A 20,524-nucleotide genomic window follows, 5' to 3' on the forward strand; every position below is an offset into this window, starting at 1 on the left:
CATAGAAAACTTATGGTTACCAGAGGGGAAGGGGGAAAAGGATAAGTTAGGAGGTTGGGATTAACATGTACATACTACTGTATATAAAATAGATAACCAACAGGAACCTAATGTATAGCATAGGGAACCATATTCAATATTTTGCAATAACCTACAAGGGAAAATAACCTGGGGAAAATGTACGTATGTATAACTGAACACAACATTGTAAACCATCCATACTTCAATTTAAAAAATGAGTATAATGCTCCCCTCCGGAAAATAAGTAGTTCTTTCAGCTTTAACTGTTTTAAATTATTTTTAGCAGCTATGCATAAACATCCCTTTTCTTCTCTGAAGCACTTCAGATATATTAACTAAGAACTTAGACTTTTTCTGCTTTTCTAGAAAGATGAGCAAATAATATATTTAAGAAGAAAGCAAGTTCTTTAAAACTGAGTACTTCTTATGTATTCATTAAAGAGTTATCTATAGATCTTGCTGGAGAACTTTTTCTAATTAGCTGGCTTTTCAGACCAATAGTTTTGTCTTTATATTTTGTGCTCTCACCTGAACTTTGAAGGGCAGACATAAGTCATTTATTCTGTTTTTCAGTAGATATTTATTGGTCATCTACTTTGTGCCAAGCAATTCTTTATTATATCACACTTTTTCAGTATAAGCAGAGTTGAGATTTTCTTAATTAAAGTATATCTGATTTACAACGTTGTGTTAATTTCTGCTGTATAGCAAAGTGATTCAGTTATACATATATATTCTTTTCTATATTCTTTTTCATTATGCTTTATCACAGGATATTGAATATAGTTCCCTATGCCATACAGTGAGCCTTGTTTATCCATTCTGTATATAATAGTTCACATCTGCTAATCCCCAAATCCCAGTCCATCCGCCCTCACTCCGCCTCAGCAACACAGGTCTGTTCTCTATGTCTGTGAGTCTGCTTCTGTTTTGTAGGTAAGTTCACTTGTGTCATATTTTAGATTCCACATATAAGTATGTCATATGATATTTGTCTTTCTCTATCTAACTTACTTCACTCAGTATGACACTCTCTGGGTCCATCCACATTACTACAGATGACATTAGTTCTTTTTTATGGCTGAGTAATATTCCATTGTACATCTGTATTGCATCTTCTTTATCCATTTCTCTGGCAATGATATGTTGCATTTTTTAAAAAATGTATCGAAGTTTAGTTGATTTACAATGTTGTGTTGGTTTCAGGTGTAGAGCAAAGTGTACTCTTATAAATACATATAATCCACTCTTTTTTCAGATTCTTTCCCATAGAGGTCATTACAGAGTATTGAGTAGAGTTACTCATGCTATACAGTAGGTCCTCATAAGTTATTTATTTTATATGCAGTAGTGTGTATATGTCAACCCCAAACTTCCAGTTATCACCTGTCACATTTTTAAAAGTAAATCCCAAGCTACAAGCTGTGTTCATTCAGGAAATATTACATATATACTATCTCCAAGACATCATGCAAGGCACAGGGATGAATATATTACTTTTCAGAAGAGAAGAGTCTATAATCTGAAGACTACAAAAAATTGTGATTACATATTTATATTCAAACCACAAAAATGTTTTCAAAAATGACTTCTTATCTGTAAGTCAAAATACACGTGCAGGTGTGTAATGTACACACATTAAGGATACAAACTCTAACACAGAGATTCTCTGCTCCTCAAATTTTTGACCCACCAATCAACCTATCAAAGAATCAGAGTCTGACCATGGGAAACCCAACAGGCTTATTTTCCCTGATACAAGCACTTAAATGCATTTATATGTATTCTGTTAATGTCTTCGTGGTTTTTTGTTTTTTTTTTCAGACCCTCTGCTCCCTCATAGTTGTTTGTTGTTTAGTCATTCAGTCTTGACCGACTCTTTGCAACCCCTTGGACTATAGCCTACCAGACTCCTCTGTTTATGAGATTCTCCAGGGAAGAATACTGGAGTGGGTTGCCATTTCCTCCTCCAAGGGATCTTCCTGACCCAGGGATTGAACCCACGTCTCTTGTGTTGGCAGGAGGATTCTTTACCACTGTGCCACCAGGGGTCCTGACTTAACCATATGCGTGTTGTCAGGCCTGAGGACCTCTTCCATCCTTGTCTGGGGGAGTGCTAACCTTCTCTCCTTTCATATAGCACTACTAATTGCTTTAACAAATTGTACATAAAACTCTCATTTCTCCTCTGAAGACCAGGCGCTGGTGCAGAGAATCGTGCTGTGATTATAGACTGAGTCCTCCACTACAACCCTCTCCCCAGCCGTGGACTCCTGAATCCATCTAACCTGAACACTACTACCAACTGGACCCCAGCATGTCACTCTCAAATGTGTATTTTTCACTCAGGTGGTACTCAGTGAATATCTGTTGAATGAATGACAACTGAAAAGGGATTACCAGTAGACAGACACAGTGTGTGTTCAACATAAGCTCTACCCACTTTTGGAAAAGCCCTGTTCAAAATTTGTGTCATTTGAACAGTCAAGTAACATTCATCTTCTTCTCACTCATTTTTATACAAGGGGAATTTAAAATATGCTTAATCAAAAGTGTTCAATGAGCAATTGGATTGCTATTTGGGTTCTACAAAACACCTATGGTTTTAGACCCAGAGGTGGTCTAAGCAGCATTTCAGAAGTCTTTGTGTATACTTTTTATTTCTTATTGTCCTCACCTTCTCTGAAAAGAATGGCTGACAACCTTTCCTTGTGATATCTGAGCTTTTAAGAATGTTGTTTTATCTATTTTTTATGACCAACCTTACACTTGTTAAGTGTAATTTTGACTTTATGTAACATAAAAAAACCTGCGATAGGGTGCTCTGTGAATTAACAAGATTGGCTGGACAAAAGACAAGAAATCATTTAAAAACAAATATTCACATTAAATACCTTGGATAGGTAGGCCTTCTGGGGATTTTTCTCTAATGCAACAAAAGCACACCATTTCTGTTTTCAGAAATAGTTTCTCTCAGATCCAGAGCTCGTCTAAAGCCATATTACATAAGTAAGGGCTTTGTTTGTACATTGGCATTTTACATCTTACAATCTTACTAAATCCTTTTTTGATCAATCTGATATTGAACAGATCTATATTGATTTCTTGTACACTTGTTTATGGTATTTGTTTTGCTATATCTAAGATTAAAAGCCAAATTAACAAGTGTAGTCAATTTTCTTAGTGATAAAGAAAAGTCCTCTAGTACCCTTAGACACATTCATCTAGGGATTAAAAAAAAACTTAAGTGAAGATGTTGTAATAAATGGATCGATTTATTCAATCACTGGGCGGAAGAACATTAGCTCTGGGAAAGGGCTTTCCTCTAAGAGCTTTAGTTACCGAGTTTCTCTTGTGTTGCACCAAATGATTTGCATTTTTAGAGAAATTTCATGTCTGCAGCGAGTTCCAATGAAAACATGAATAAATTGCTTTTCTTTCTCTCTTTTTCTGACTTTATGAAGCTGAATCCATTAGGGGTTGAGTCAAAGTATAATGAAATAAAGGCATCAACACACCCGATGGAAACCCTGGCTTAAGTTCTGCATTGCCCAAGCCGTTGTCCTGTTAGTGTTCAGGGAGATCCCTGGGGCATGTTGCAAATTTTTTAAACCACTACTTTAGAAACCATCTCTAGAAGACAAGAAAATAGACAAACAACAGTTAGGAACTTGACAGGCTTTCCACAGCAGTTCTTCACAAGGTCAAATAAATCCTCCTCTCTGAGCCTAACACAATACAGCTACCTAAGAGGCTCTCCTGTTACTCACCTTCCTTCTTTTGAAATCACTGGAGTGAGGGTGATATGGCCTTGCCATTTGGTGCTAGTGGTAAAGAACCTACCTGCCAATGCAGGAGATGCAGGTTCTATTCCTGGTTTGGGAAGAGCCCATGGAGGCAGGCATGGCAACCCACTCCAGTATTCTTGCTTGGAGAATCCCATGGACAGAGGAGCCTGGCAGGCTACAGTCCATGGGGTCACAAAGAGTTGGATACAACTGAAGCAATTTAGCATGCGTGAAATAGAATATGAAAAAGAATATATATCTATGTATTATGTGTGTACAACTGAATTACCTTGCTGTGACGCAGAAACTAACACGGCATTGTTCATCATCTACTCGTCAATAAAATACATATCTGACAATAATTAGGATATGATTGTTTTAATTTAAAAATTTTAAAAAGTTCTATCACATCCCCTCATACAAAATACACTCTCAATCCCATGGAAACAAATTTCATTTTTACTCATGATCTGAATGTGCAGCTGAACAAAAGACAACCTGGTGGCCCTCCTTTTACCAAATGGGCTATTTTGCTCCAATGTTAAATAGTAGATATAAGAAAGAAGAAATTTATACAAAACAGTGAATCTCAAACTTTAGTGAGCAAGCAGTGACCTTGGTATCCTTTTAAAATGCAGATTCTGATTTACTAGATCTAGATTGGTAGATTTACAGGGTTTGGGAGGGAGAAAGGGGGTGGTTTCATAGAAAAGAGTAATCTGATTTTGGTTATTCAATCTTGACCAGAAAAAAATGCAGAATCTGTAATGTGGCATTCACTGGAGAAATTTTTAAAACTGTATGAAGACATCAGCACTGTATTTATTTATCTTAAGAAAGTGCCAGGGCAGACTGACAGGTGTGGGTCAGACACTCTCATTAAGATTAGATGTCCAGACAAAGATGTGCAGGGTAATTCTGTGTCAGTTCTCCATCCGGTCTGGCTCCACTCTGTATTTAAGATAATGATGCTTAAGGGGGAGACAGAACCTATAATTTTGAGTTTGAATATACTTCTGATCCTTGTATAAATTTTAACAGGCTTCAAATGTTAACAGAAGCCTTTGAAAACGGAATTGCTATGTACCAGAACCCGTAATGGTATGACCTAAATCAAATCTCTTACGATTATACAGTGGAAGTGAGAAATAGATTCAAGGGACTAGATCTGATAGACAGAGTACCTCATGAACTATGGATGGAGGTTCATGACATTGTACAGGAGACAGAGATCAAGACCATCCCCCAGAAAAAGAAAAATGGCTATCTGAGGAGGCCTTGCAAATAGTTGAGAAAAGAAAAGAAGTGAAAAGCAAAGGAGAAAAGGAAAGATATTCCCATTTGAATGCAGAGTTCCAAAGAATAGCCAGGAGAGATAAGAAAGCCTTCCTCAGTGATAAGTGCAAAGAAATAGAGGAAAACAATAGGATGGGAAAGACTAGAGATCTCTTCAAGAAAATTAGAGATACCAAGGGAACATTTCATACAAAGATGGGAACAATAAAGGTCAGAAATGGTATGGACCTAACAGAAGCAGAAGATATTAAGAAGAGGTGGCAAGAATATACAGAAGAACTATACAAAAATGATCTTCACGACCCAGATAATCATGATGGTATGATCACTCACCTAGAGTCAGACATCCTGGAGTGTGAAGTCAAGTGGGTCTTAGAAAGCATCACTACGAACAAAGCTAGTGGAGGTGATGAAATTCCAGTTGAGCTATTTCAAATCCTAAAAGATGATGCTGTGAAAGTGCTGCACTCAATATGCCAGCAAATTTGGAAAACTCAGCAGTGGCCACAGAACTGGAAAAGGTCAGTTTTCATTCCAATCCCAAAGAAAGGCAGTGCCAAAGAATGTTCAAACTACCACACAATTGCACTCATCTCACAAGCTAGTAAAGTAATGCTCAAAATTCTCCAAGCCAGGCTTCAACAATATGTGAACTGTGAACTTCCAGGTGTTCAAGCTGGTTCTAGAAAAGGCAAAGGAACCAGAGATCAAATGGCCAACATCCATTGGATCATTGAAAAAGCAAGAGAGTTCCAGAAAATCATCTATTTCTGCTTTATTGACTATGCCAAAGCCTTTGACTGTGTGGATTACCACAAACTGTAGAAAATTCTTAAAGAGTTGAGAATACCAGACCACCTGATCTGCCTCTTGAGAAATCTGTATGCAGGTCAGGAGGCAACAGTTAGAACTGTACATAGAGCAACAGTCTGGTTCCAAATCAGGAAAGGGGTACATCAAGGCTGTATATTGTCACCCTGCCTATTTAACTTACATGCAGTGTACATCATGAGAAACACTGGGCTGGATGAAGCACAAGCTGGAATCAATATTGCCAGGAGAAATATCAATAACCTCAGATATGCAGATGACACCATCCTTATGGCAGAAATTGAAGAGAAACTAAGGTGCTTCTTGATGAAAGTGAAAGAGGAGAGCGAAAAAGTTGGCTTAAAGCTCAACGTTCAGAAAACTAAGATCATGGCATCTGGTCCCATCACTTCATGGCAAATAGATGGAGAAACGGTGACAGACTGTATTTTTGGGGGCTCCAAAATCACCACAATGGTAACTGCAGCCATGAAATTAAAAGACACTTGCTCCTTGGAAGAAAAGTTATGACCAACCTAGATAGCATATTAAAAACAGAGACATTACTTTGCCTACAAAGGTCCATTTAGTCAAGGCTATGGTTTTTCCAGTGGTTATGTATGGATGTGAGAGTTGGACTATAAAGAAAGCTGAGCGCTGAAGACGATGCTTTTGACCTGTGGTTTTGGAGAAGATTCTTGAGAGTCCCTTGGACTGCAAGGCAATCCAACCAGTTCATCGTAAAGGAAATCAGTCCTGAATATTCATTGGAAAGACTGATGTTGAAGCTGACACTCCAATACTTTGGCCACCTGATGTGAAGAACTGACCCATTTGAAAAGACCCTGATGCTGGGAAAGATTGAAGGCAGGAGGAGAAGGGGACGACAGAGGATGAGATGGCTAGATGGCATCACTGACTCAATGGACATGAGTTTGAGTAAACTCTGGGAGTTAGTGATGGACAGGGAGGCCTGGTGTGCTGCGATTCACGGGGTCGCAAAGAGTCGGACACCACTGGGCGACTAAACTGAGCTGAACTGAAAACTTGTAATATAAAAGACCACAGGTCAGTTTAAGAGCATCTACCAAACCTACCCAAACTTAAAAGATGTGTCCTGCAAAAAAATAATTAATAATAATAATAAAAATAATAGCAAATGAAGAAACAGACAAAGGATTAATCTCAAAAATACACAAGCAACTCCTGAAGCTCAATTCCAGAAAAATAAATGACCCAATCAAAAAATGGGCCAAAGAACTAAACAGACATTTCTCCAAAGACATACAGATGGCTAACAAACACATGAAAAGATGCTCAACATCACTCATTATCAGAGAAATGCAAATCAAAACCACAATGAGGTACCATTACACGCCAGTCAGGATGGCTGCTATCCAAAAGTCTACAAGCAATAAATGCTGGAGAGGGTGTGGAGAAAAGGGAACCCTCTTACACTGTTGGTGGGAATGCAAACTAGTACAGCCACTATGGAGAACAGTGTGGAGATTTCTTAAAAAACTGGAAATAGAACTGCCATATGACCCAGCAATCCCACTTCTGGGCATACACACTGAGGAAACCAGATCTGAAAAGAGACACGTGCACCCCTTTGTTCATCGCAGCACTGTTTATAATAGCCAGGACATGGAAGCAACCTAGATGCCCATCAGCAGATGAATGGATAAGGAAGCTGTGGTATATATACACCATGGAATATTACTCAGCCGTTAAAAGAATTCATTTGAACCAGTCCTAATGAGATGGATGAAACTGGAGCCCCTTATACAGAGTGAAGTAAGCCAGAAAGATAAAGAACATTACAGGCATACTAACACATATATATGGAATTTAGAAAGATGGTAACGATAACCCTATATGCAAAACAGAAAAAGAGACACAGAAGTACAGAACAGACTTTTGGGAGTGGAGAAGGGGTATTTCGAAAGAATATATTATCTATGGTGAAACAAATCACCAGCCCAGGTGGGATGCATGAGACAAGTGCTCGGGCCTGGTGCACTGGGAAGACCCAGAGGAATCGGGTGGAGAGGGAGGTGGGAGGGGGGATCGGGATGGGGAATACATGTAACTCTATGGCTGATTCATATCAATGTATGACAAAACCCACTGAAATGTTGTGAAGTAATTAGCCTCCAACTAAAAAAAAAAAGAAAAGAAAAGAAAGATGTGTCCTGCTTTAAAATTTGTTATATCTTGACCTTTATACTCATCAGGATAGAATAACCGCATCATGATTTCTGCCTCAAAACACCAATGGAAGAGATCACCTTGTTTGTTAACAAAAAGTAGGAAAGTATTACCAATAAAATGCTGATGGTTTTGTTTTGGTCAAGGGTGGGTATTGTTTGGTTGGTTTTCATTGTTGTCTTTGTTTTGTTTGTTTGGTAAAGTGGGACTAACTCTGCAATCTCAGGCTTTTGTTTACAGAATTGTTATAGACTATAAAATGAGAAGTTCCATGAATGACAAACCGGTATTACCAAAAACGGGGGTGGGGGTGAAAAAAGAGAAAAGGGAAAGAAAATCAAGAGAAAAAGCAGCATCAGATCATATAGCACCATCAGGTATGTTGGCACTTGAACCATGCTTCACATGGCCAGACTGCTGGCACTTGCACCTTGTGATTACTGTATGCAATTTCTTTCTCACACGCACACAAAATCCATTCTCACACTTTGCTCTGTATCCCGGGAGACTGACTTCAGACTGCATCTCACAATTTCGTTGCCTTCTGTCTTCCTAGTTTGGATTTATCCAAAGTAGTCATCAGCCGGGGATCAGAGGTTAGGTGGTAAGAGGGTCAGGAGTTATTCACTTACCCCTGACTTCAGCTCAGTCCGACATCTGTGACACCACAGCCGCTGCTTCTAGGCTCGGTTGGCTGAGCCCTGTTCTAGACTTTCATCCCTCTCCTGAGTCCAATAACACCCTCCTCTTCCCCTTTACTCTTGGCCTGGGGAAGATAATGGCATGGCATCCTTCCACTGCCAGTTACTGAGTGCCTCAGCATCCCATGTTGTTCAAGTTCTGCTCTTATCTCTCTCTTTTTTAAAAATTTATTTTAATGGGAGAATAATTACAGTATTGTGATTCTTTTTGCCATATATCAACATGAATCGGCCATAGGCATACGTACGTCCCCTCGCTCCTGAGCCCCCCTCCAACTTCCCTCCACCCCACCCCTCCACGCTGTCACAGAGCGCTGGCTTAGGGTGCCCTGTGTCATAAACCAACTTCCACTGGATATTTTCCATGTGGTAATGTATATGTTTCAATGCTATTCTCTCAAAGCATCCCACCCTCTCCTTCCACTGAGTCCAGAAGTCTGTTCTCTGTGCCTCCTTTGCTGCCCTTCATGTAGGCTCATTGGTACCACCTTTCTAGATTCCATATGTGTGTGTTAGTATGTGATATTTGTCTTTTTCGTTCTGACTTACTGCAGAACTCTGTATAATAGGTTCTAGGTTCATCCACCTCATCAGAATTGACTCAAATACGTTTTTTTTTGCAGCTGAGTAATATTCCCTTGTGTCTATGCACCACGACTTCCTTATCCATTATTCATCTGCCGAGGGCCATCTAGGTGGCTTCCACGTCCTATCCGTTGTAAACAGTGCTGCAGTGGACACGGGGGTACCTGTGTTTTCTTCAATTCCGATTTCCTGGGTGTGTATGCCCAGAAGTGGAATTTCTGGGTTGTATGGTAGCTTTGTTTCCGGTTTTTTAAGGAGTCTCCACACTGTTCTCCATAGTGGTTGTATCAGTTTGCATTCCCACCACCAGTGTGAGAGGGTTCCCTTTTCTCCACGCCCTCTTCAGCATTTATTGCCCTTGTCGCCTAATGGCCCCTTCAATGATGTCTCTTCAGAATCCCAGTTGAATGTGCCGTCTGCTTCCTCCTGACTGATACCCACTTCTCCTCCATTGTGAGTATCAAGTGAAGTGGCTAAAGGCGAGTGAGCACAAGGAATATTAGGAAGCTTCGACTTGCTGAAGAGTTCAGTTGATGAGAGAACAGTGCTAATGAGGCCATAATGTGTGTCTGGCTGCGCTCCAGGCTCACAGGCTGTGTCTCTGACCCGCCGTTTCACACGCCATCAGTTACAAGGAGGACCTGCCCAACAGGACATGTGAGTCTGTGCCAACCCATCACCACTCCTGGGAATCATCATTCAGAGATCAGTTCAGTTGAGATAGCTTCAAAATCATCTTGGTTCCCAAAGGAAAGCTTTTGTAATGTGATTCTAGTGAACATTTTATATAGGCTATTTTAAATAATAAAACCGTCCCTGTCAATATCTTTGTCAAAGCTTTTATTTCATTTTGTTACTTAATCTGTAGCTCATTCCTAATGACATAGGTTAAAAGTCAAGTTTATTAAAATATGCCCTATATTGGCAATTGGACTCAGGATTTTAAGTATATATACATATTTAACTCTCTTCTTTAACATTTTTCTACTGTTGTGATTAACTGAATATGCTGTCGAGAGGATAAGCAGTTAAATTTTAATTTATTTATTTAAAATGATTTTCTGATTATCAAGTGTGAATGACAAATTTCAGTGTGTATACTCTGTTCTCAGTACAGTTACCTTTTAAAACCACATTGTAATAGGCCATTGTAGATGTACTACTGTGTTAATGCTGATATACTGGGCTTACTTCCATGGTGTTAATTCTATATGATCTGAATACATGGGGCAGAGGTAGTGACTTCTCCATTTTTTGGAAGTCAGTTTCTGAGACACTCTACTCTCAGCATGAAAAAGAGCTATTTCTACTAAAATTGAATCTATGGCTTTAAGTAAATTGTGCTGCAATGAAAAAGTAAAATATAAACTCCTCATTAACAATGTCATAATGCTACAATCACCCAGAAGATAGGAGCAGTTTTCATACATGGTATTTATTCTTAATCATTTTCATAAAACACAATCTGAATTTATTTTTTAACAAAACCCTTTGAGACATTTTGATAAGGTCAACAGAAAGCGCAGTCTTTTAACATGAGGTGATCAACTTTTTGACAATAGCAGGACCAGCAGACCTAATGGAGGAATAGCCTGCAGGGTCCAGCTAAATATAATATACGAACGTAATCAACCTCTATGATGACTATTCAGAAGTAATCCCTTTAGCTTTGAACTGCAACACATATTTCAACAAGGCAAAACCCTTATGAAGAAATTCTCTGCAGGCCACACTGATACAATACAGCCTTCATACCCTGCTCGATGTGTTTGCTGCTTATGGTGAGTTTTAAATTTAAGGTAATGACTGCTGTATATTCATGTGAGCACACAACGATACTTTTGATTTGTTGTGGAAAGGTTGAATCCATTACCAGGGGTCTAGTCTATAAACTCTGACACAACCTTTACATATGAGTTATTATTTACCCTTTTCTAGTAAGGCCACTAAAGATGTTTTGCATGACAAAATGATAAAATTTCATTCACCTTTTCAGCCACAGAACTGCCAGGTAACATCTTTTCCATTTCAATTTATCCTCACAGAAAGCATTTTAAAAATCTCATTTGTGTATAATATGAAAATTATATGCCATTGTCTTCGTGTAAAGGAATGGGATTGTAGGTTTATCGCAGTTTTGCATCGTTGACTTATTCTATTGCTCCTTGGTACAAGGTTAGGCTAAAAGCTGGTGAAATCAGATCCTTTTCTTGCCCACTTATGGGAATCTATGCTTTGAGAGTCTTTGGCTCAGATGGTAAAGAATCTACATGCAATGCAGGAGACCCAGGTTTAATTCCTGGGTGGGGTAGATCCCATGGAGAAGGGAACAGCAACCCACTCCAGTATTCTCGCCTGGAGAATTCCAGGGAGAGAGGAGCCTGGTGGGCTACAATCCATGGGGTCTCAAAGAGCTGGACACAGCTAACACTTTCACTTTCACTGTTATCAACAAGGAGATGCCTGTTTCTGTTGAAACTGTAAGCAGTGTAAGCAAACACCACACTCTCAAGTTTGCGCTGTTTCTGGTCTCCCTTGCTGGAGTGATATGGGTCCTAATCTTCCAGCTTCCTTGAAGACCTCCAGGTCAAACATCTCAAATCATACCCTAAGTTAGACCTACAGCAGGAAAACTAGGTCAGGAATCAAATTAAGTGCTTTTGCAAGATGGAGCCAAGAGTCAACCGTCCCATGATCCTCACCTTATTGCAAGTGAACAGAAATCTCCAAACACCTGGATGATAACTTCAAATATTCCTTTATGTAGGTTAACCTTTGTTAAGGTTTCCTATGACAGTGTGAAAAAAAGATGTCCCTTTCAACATAGGGGACTGGAATGCAAAAGTAGGAAGTCAAGAGATACCTAAAGTAACAGGCAAGTTTGGTTGTGGAGTACAAAATGAAGAAAGGCAAAAGCTAACAGAATTTTGCCAACAGAACACACTGATCATAGCAAACACCCTCTTCCTACAACACAAGACACGACTCTACACATGGACATCACGAGATGGCCAACACTGAAATCAGATTGGTTATATTCTTTGCAGCCGAAGATGGAGAAGCTTTATACAGTCAACAAAAACAAGACCAGGAACTGACCATGGCTCAGATCATGAACTCCTTAAATTGAAGAAAGTAGGGAAAACCATTAGGCCATTCAGGCCTAATTAAATCCCTTATGATTATCCAGTGGAAGTGACAAACAGATTCAAGAGATTAGATCTGATAGACAGAGCGCCTGAAGAACTATGGATGGAGGCTCATTGTACAGGAGGCCATGATCAAAACCATCCCGAGAAAAAGAAATTCAAAAAGGCAAAGTGATTGTCTGAGGAGGCCTTACAAATAGCTGAGAAAAGAAAAGAAGCAAAAGGCAAAGGAGAAAAGGAAAGATATATCTATCTGAATGCAGAGTTCCAAAGAATAGCAAGCAGAGATTTAAAAAAAAAAAAAAAAGCCTTCCTAAGTGAACAATGCAAAGAAATAGAGGAAAACAACAGAATGGGAAAGACTAGAGATCTCTTCAAAAATATGAGATACCAAGGGGACATTCCATGCAAAGATGGGAACAATAAAGGACAGAAATGGTATGGACCTAACAGAAGCAGAAGATATTAAGGAGAGATGGCAAGAATACACAGAAGAACTGTACAAAAAAGACCTTAATGACCCAGATAACCACGATGGTGTGATCACTCACCTAGAGTCAGACATCCTGGAGTACAAAGTCAAATGGGCCTTAGGAAGCGTCACTACAAACAAAGCTAGTGGAGGTGATGGAATTCCAGTTGAGCTATTTCAAATCCTAAAAGATGATGCTGTGAAAGTGCTGCACTCAATATGCCAGCAAATTTGGAAAACTCAGCAGTGGCCACAGAACTGGAAAAGGTCAGTTTTCATTCCAATCTCAGAGAAAGGCAATGCCAAAGAATGTTCAAACTACCACACAATTTCACTCATCTCACACGCTAGCAAAGTAATGCTCAAAATTTTCCAAGCTAGGCTTCAACAGTACTTGAACCGAGAACTTCCAGATGGTCAAGCTGGATTTAGAAAATGCAGAGGAACCAGAGATCAAATTGCCAACATCTGTTGGGCCATAGAAAAAACAAGAGAATTCCAGAAAAACATCTACTTCTGCTTCGTGGACTATGCTAAGCCTTAGACTCTGTGGATCACAGCAAACTGTAGAAAATTCTTAAAGAGATGGGAATACCAGACCACTTGACCTGCCTCCTGAGAAACCTGTATGCAGGTCAAGAGGCAACAGTTAGAACTGGTCATGGAACAACAGACTGGTTTCAAATTGGGAAAGGAGTACATCAAGGCTGTACACTGTCTCCCTGCTTGGTAAACTTATATGCAGAGTACATTATGAGAAATGCTGGGCTGGATGAAGCACAAGCTGGACTCAAGACTGCCTGGAGAAATATCAGTAACCTCAGATATGGAGATGACACCATCCTAATGGCAAAAAGTGAAGAGGAACTAAAGAGCCTCTTGATGAAAGTGAAAAAGGAGAGTGAAAAAGCTGGCTTGAAACTCAGCATTCAAAAAATGATAATCATGGCATCTGATCCCATCACTTCATGGCAAGTAGATAGGGAAACAATGGAAATAGTGACAGACTTATTTTCTTGGGCTCCAAAATCTCTGCAGATGGTGACTGCAGCCATAAAATTAAAAGATGCTTGCTGCTTGGAAGAAAAGTTATGACTAACCTAGACAGTGTAACCAACCAAAACCAGAGACATTGCTTTGCCAACAAAGGTCTGTATAGTCAAAGCTATGGTTTTTCCAGTAGTCATGTGTGGATGTGAGAGTTGGATCATAAAGAAGGCTGAGCGCTGAAGAGTTGATGCTTTTGAACTGTGGTGTTGGAGAAGACTCTTGAAAGTCCGTTAGACTACAGGGAGATCAAGCCAGTCAATCCTCTAGGAAATCAATCCTGAATATTCATTGGAAGGACTGATGCTTAAGCTGAAGCTCCAATACTTGGCCACCTGATGCAAAGAGCTGACTTATTAGCAAAGACCCTGAAACTGCGAAAGACTGAAGGCAGGGAGGAAAAGAGATGACAGGGGACAAGATGGTTGCACGGCATCACCAACTCAATGACATGAGTTTGAGCAAAGCTCCAAGAGATGGTGAAGGGCCGGGAAGCCTGGTGTGCTGCAGTCCCAAGGTCAGAAAGGGTCGGACATGCCTGAGTGACTGAAGAACAGCTACACAGCGAGTGTGAATGTCTTTTATTTAAACCAGAAATTGTGACCCAAGTTGAGTAAAAGAAAAGCTGTAGATACAGTTATTCTTCTCAGAGAATCTACTTGGAAATATTTCACAATAAAAATCACCTTGGCTCAGCAGCTGGGAAATGAATGTTAAACAACTATTTGAGGCCAGCCAGGTATAATTTCAAAGTTGGAAAGTCCAGGAACAATTTCTCCAGTTTAAGAAATATTATTACACCCTGCCAAACCAAAGGGAATGCTGAATTAAAGACATCAGATAGTATAAAACAGGCATTAGGATGTCTGGATGGTTCTCTATATTGTGATGCATTGAAAATATTCAACTGAGAAGCCCAAGGTAGTTCTTTACTTCAAAGAGTGATGGAATATATTAGTTAAAGTAAAGGCTAAGCTTCTATTACAAAGAGTCCCAAAGGTACAGTAGCTTAAGTATATGGAAGTTTGTTTCTTCCCTAATCCTGAAGTGAGCTGTCTACATTTACAAGGTAGTCCCACAGGCATTCAGAAGGTCATGATCTTCTGTCTTATTGCTCCACCATCCTCCAGGGCAGGGTTTCTCAATATTGCACTATTAAAATTTTGAGCCAAATAATTTTTTTGTTGGGGAGAATGGTATGACTGTCATGAGCATTGTAAGATTTTTAGCAGCATCCTTGGTCTTTACCCACTAGATGCCAATTGTACTTCCACCTACCAGTTTTAAGAACAAAATTATCTGCAGATGTTTCCCAATCTTCCCTGTCGAGAAAAATCATCCAGTTGAGAACCACTGACTTGTATGTCATTATCATCTGCATGGTCGAAAGCAAATCATAGTTTTCCATGTTATAGATTGAGGAAATGGAAAATTTAAGGAGAAATGAATGCACATTGCCCAATGCTCAGACTCAGAAGCAGTATGTATCATCTCATCCACACTCATTGATGAGAACTTATTCATGTGTCTTCAACCAAATATGTATATGCTAATGGGGAAGATTTAGTAGAGTGCAAAAAAACTGATAAGTGAAATACAGAAGGAATTACTGGAGCCATGTCTTGTGTATTCAAGAGAGGATGAGATCTAGTAAAGAAGTAGAGGGGTGGGCCTTAGATAGGAGCATGGGGACATGAAACACAGAACAGAATTAAGAGAATAACTCGACACAGAGCTTAGAGAAGCTTTTTCCTACTATGTTTTATTTCCTCTATGAAAATGGAAAATAAACCATCAGATAAGAATTGTGATGCATATGGAGAGTCGTAGGTTTTGGAAAATGGGAAAAAAAGAGTAAATAAGTCATCTAGGAAAGTGGAAGAATGAATGGACTTAGGAATGTTGAATAGGATGGCCTGAACATACTAATGACATGACATGCGTGCAGGCTGTCTTGTCCAGCTCTTTGAGACCCCATGGACTGCAGCCTACCAGGCTCCTTTGTCCATGGAGTTCTCCAAGCAAGATACTGGAGTGAGCTGCCATTTTCTATTCCAGGGGATCTTCCTAATCCAGGGATTGAGCCTGCATATCATGTGTCTCCTGTATTGGTAGGCAGATTCTTTACCTCTATGCCACCTGGGAAGCCGTTAAGAGTTCCCCCTAATGTCTGTGACCATGAATTTAAAGTGAGGCCCACTTGTATGTTTTTCCCACTGAGCCTTATGCTTCACGACAGGAATAGGCAGAGTGTTGGATTTACCTAGGGTTATAGCCTGGTGGGCTGCCATCTATGGGGTCGCATAGAGTCGGACAGGACTGAAGTAACTTGTCAAGTGAGTACAACAAAGTGAGAAAAGGGTAAGGAAATCAGCATATATGCAAGAGGGTGAATGACCATGGAATTTAAATGGTACAAAGAAGGGAAAGAGGAAATCAAAACAGAGAGGAACAATGAAAAGATGGTAGAACTGGAAATCCCAGTAGGGTTGAAGAATTGCTGGTGGTGGGGTAATAGAGGGAGTGACCTAAAAAGGATAAAATCTGGTAGTCAGCTAGTTGAACGCAGGAAACTGAGGGGGGCTTACAGTTACTGGTAGTGACAAAGTCTGAGAATGAGCATGGGGACTGGTGGCTGCAGTAAGGTAAAGACACAATCTAAAAGAACAGAGCTCAAGGAATTGAGATCCAGGGTGAAAGAATCTTCTGCGTGAATATTTAAATTGCTAAATTAAGAAACTAGTCAGAAAGTGACAATAAGCCAATGATGCAATGAACTGAGAACAATGCTGTTGCAGGGAGATAGCAATAGTTGAGTCTGTAACTGACAATGTGAGTTTCAGGACAAGAAGAAGGGAAGGACATGCCCTGAAAGAGAATAAGAGGGAGGAGGACACCCGTCCGTCTCCAAGTCCAATAGTGAGAGGACCAAGGAAAAGAAACAGTAAAAGGATTTCTGGGCTGGCAGTGTCCTCGGAGGACAGCCAGGTTTCTGCCAGAGCCAGAAGGGAAAAGAAATCTCAGAAAATAAAGTGAGAATACAGTGGAAATATTTCAGGAGTTGTGGTAAGTGAGAGATAGGGACCAAATATGAAATGTACCAAACCTTATGAAAAGTAGAATGCAGGAAATGAAGGGGGACATGGACACCTGTCATCAGCAAGGATAAAGAGCATCTTATTAGATACATCCCAGTGCATTCAAGTCAAAAGTAGAAGGGCAGATAAGAAGGTTAAGTAACAAATTAGCATATCTATTCCTGTCTAAGTTTCCTAAATCTTATTTATTTGGATGCTTTATATTGGTCTCTAAATTAATTGTCCTTCTCAATTTTTGTTTGAGTCATCTGATCCCCAAACAGCGGCTATTCCAGTTGCTGTTTCATATATCACAAGAATTCTGTGGGTTAGGAGTTCCAATGTGGCTTGGCTGGACATCAGTTGTTACCTAGTGATGATACTCAACTGACAGATGGGTGGATTTACTAACTGACTGGAGCTTTGGTGGGATGGCTAGAAGGTCATCTGGGACTGTCAGCTGGAGCATCTATACATGGCCATGCAGGACGGCAGTCTCAGGGTGGTGGGATTTCTTACATGGCAACTGACTTCCCCCAAAGCAAGCATCCTAAGAGAATCTAATGGAAGCAGCATAGCTTTTTCTGATTAGCTTCAGAAGTCATTCAGTCACTTCCTCCACATGCTATTGATTACAAAAGAGTCCTAAGCCTAGCTCAATTTCAGCAGGAAGGAAATTGGATTCTGCCTCTTGAAGGGGGAATGGCAAGGTAGTACTTCTAAGGAACATGCAGAGTGGGAGATATCCTTATGGCCATCTTTGACCAATATTATCTGCCCTGGTAACACAAGTGATACGTAACAGCTGTGTTTGTATAACATTACACTACACACAGTTGAAAGGGTAAGAGTTGTTGTATTGTGTTAATCCCTCAGTTGTGTCCAGTTCTTTGCAACCCCATGGATTATAGCCCGCCAAGCTCCTCTGTCCAAGGGATTCTCCAAGCAAGAATACTGGAGTGGGTTGCCATTCTCTTCTCCAGGAGATCTTCGTAGCCCAGAGATCAAACCTGGGTCTCCTGCATTGCAGGCAGTTTCTTTACTATCTGAGATACCAGATACCCCTGAAAAGGGATTTTCAGGTTCAAACGCAAAAAAACTGTAAACTGTATTTGAGATAAAACATTAAATGTATACATCTTTCTTTTTTTTAGGAGAGTTTAGAAGATCCACAATGGAAAGTTTATATCACACCTCAGAGTTTTCGGAAGAGGAATCCAGTGGGTATGATAAATCAAGTTAAACTTTCTATTAAGTATCCACATTATACAAGATACTAAATACTAATACAATGTAATTTCTCCAAACACACAGAAAAAGTAACTTCATCTAATACTTGATAAGTCATAAATAATACTGAAACACCATTTTTTAAAAAAATCACAAATGTACTTTACATAAGGTTAAGTACTTTTAATCTTTTCAGCTTTGTCTAAAAATTACAGAATACAAAATGCAGTCAGTCCTTGAACAACATGGAGGTCAGGGGTGCTAACCCTCCTCCACACAGTGGAAAGTATCCGTATAACCTGTAGTCGCCTTTCACATACTTGTTTCCTCCACATCCTCAGCTCTGCATCTGCAGATTCAACCAGCCACCAATTGTGTAGTACTGCAGTATCCCTTGTTGAAAAAAGTCTGCATATAAGTGGCTCCCAAAGTTCAAATTCATGTTGTACAAGGTCAGTTGTAATGTGACAAGTGTGTGTGTGTGTTTTTAACTTTCTAGACCAATATAAAATTTCATAATTTATTTCAGATTTTCAGGTAATCAAAAAAAATGACACTTAAACCAGCTTTTGATTCAGCAACAAAGGAAGAAGAAATTTATCATACCACCTCAGTCTTCAATACCTGTTACAGGAGTATGTTACAAATAATACAGATAGAGTTGTAATAAAGATAGGGTTATAACAAAACTATGACTATGTTTTCATTGGAATTTGTATTACAGTTTACTACGAATTTAATCTAAAACATTTAAATTCTTGAAAAATAAATTTATCTCAAATGCTTAGGAATACCAATAATTATCCATAAGCTAAACTGTAAAATTTTCCTCTTATCCATTATTCTATGAGAAATAGTGCTACTTTAGAATTGAAATTTGGTTGTGTCTAATGAGAAAATCATTTTAAGCTTAAGGAAATCTATGCTGAATAAAGGTGGGTAAAGATTTATTAAAATTCCAGCGAATTTTTTTAATATACATAAAAGGATTGTAAGCAATAGAGACTACCATATTGATAAGTACTGCTCCAACAGTTTGCTTTACCTGGGAAAGAATAATTTTACTTTTTATACATAAGTGGTTAAAATTTTTCCACATACATGACTATACATTGTGTATAGTATGTTTTATTGTATTAACAATAAAAACTATTAAAGACAAAAATGATTCTGTTACCATAGTGAGAAGTGTTTCCTTAAGCATTTTCTTTACAAATACACCATCTCATCTCACTCTGTTTAAAAAGATTGACTATGAGAAAACTTTTGTTTGCTCTATAAGAACAATTCTAGCTTTGAAGTTCTAAATCCAAATAACAGATGCTTATTTTTCCCCTCTAAAACCATTTCTGTAATAGCAGCCTTTTGCTAGAGTGTCTTCTTAAACTAGGTTTAAGATCCCTTAAAAAGATGTTTGGAAAGTTTTGTGGGAATATTTCTAATCCCCACATTTTTGAGAACACGTCAGGACATTAGGTATATGAAACGCAAGCCTGTCAGGAAGGTCAGCAGAAACTAGAATTTACAGTCAAATGCTAAACAGTTACACTGCTCTCCCTTCTGAGAGATTTAATCAAAAGGTTTCTGCGGTGGTTTCTCCTTAAATTTCAATTTGAGTCATTTTTATTTGTGAAACTGAAAACAAAATCAAGCTTTTATGATGACAGATGCAAATCACAATCACATCAAATGCTAGTTCTTACCTATAAAAGGCTCTTCCATAAATAATGCAGCAAGGACCACTCACTGAGCAGGTATAAGTATTTACAATGGTCTCTAATTCCTTTTTTATCAAAATGACAGCACCTAAAATACAGCATTCCATGATGTACCGCAATTACTTGAGCTTTCAGGTTCTTCTTTTTAAAACTGGTACAATATCATCATGCCTTTTCAACTTTTCATACTTTCTCATAAGAATCCCTGAAAGTGGTAAAAATAAAAAAAGTATCCCAGGTTACAATAAACAGTATCTTTGGGCTCCCACATTTTAGGTTAACACTGATAATATCCTGGGGTAGATATGCACTGATCTAATTTTTAAAGGACCATTTATTCTCTTCCTTTATTTCTTCCCTTCTAGGGACCTTCCTTTCCTCTCATAGGGCAGTGATAGCATCTGCACAGGAATGATAGT

General features: G+C 39.1%; 1 protein-coding gene and 1 pseudogene across 2 annotated transcripts in view; one reads left to right on the forward strand and one right to left on the reverse strand.

Moving 5' to 3' along the window:
* Positions 1-19,076, forward strand: part of TTC29 (tetratricopeptide repeat domain 29) — a 256,862-nt gene extending 237,786 nt beyond the window's left edge. The window contains exons 12-13 of one of the 2 annotated variants that reach the window (XM_043487622.1): positions 18,312-18,381; positions 18,917-19,076. In XM_043487622.1, the coding sequence (XP_043343557.1) occupies positions 18,312-18,381; positions 18,917-18,941 (95 nt within the window). In that variant the 3' untranslated portion in view covers positions 18,942-19,076. Of the gene's footprint in view, positions 1-2,215; positions 2,437-18,311; positions 18,382-18,916 lie in introns of those variants that run through there. The other variant, XM_043487701.1, reaches the window with a different exon arrangement.
* LOC122425730 lies at positions 2,061-2,164 on the reverse strand (annotated as a pseudogene).
* Positions 19,077-20,524: the final 1,448 nt, after the last annotated feature.

The sequence above is a fragment of the Cervus canadensis genome, chromosome 1, assembly GCF_019320065.1.
Source record: "Cervus canadensis isolate Bull #8, Minnesota chromosome 1, ASM1932006v1, whole genome shotgun sequence".
Lineage (NCBI taxonomy): Eukaryota > Metazoa > Chordata > Mammalia > Artiodactyla > Cervidae > Cervus > Cervus canadensis.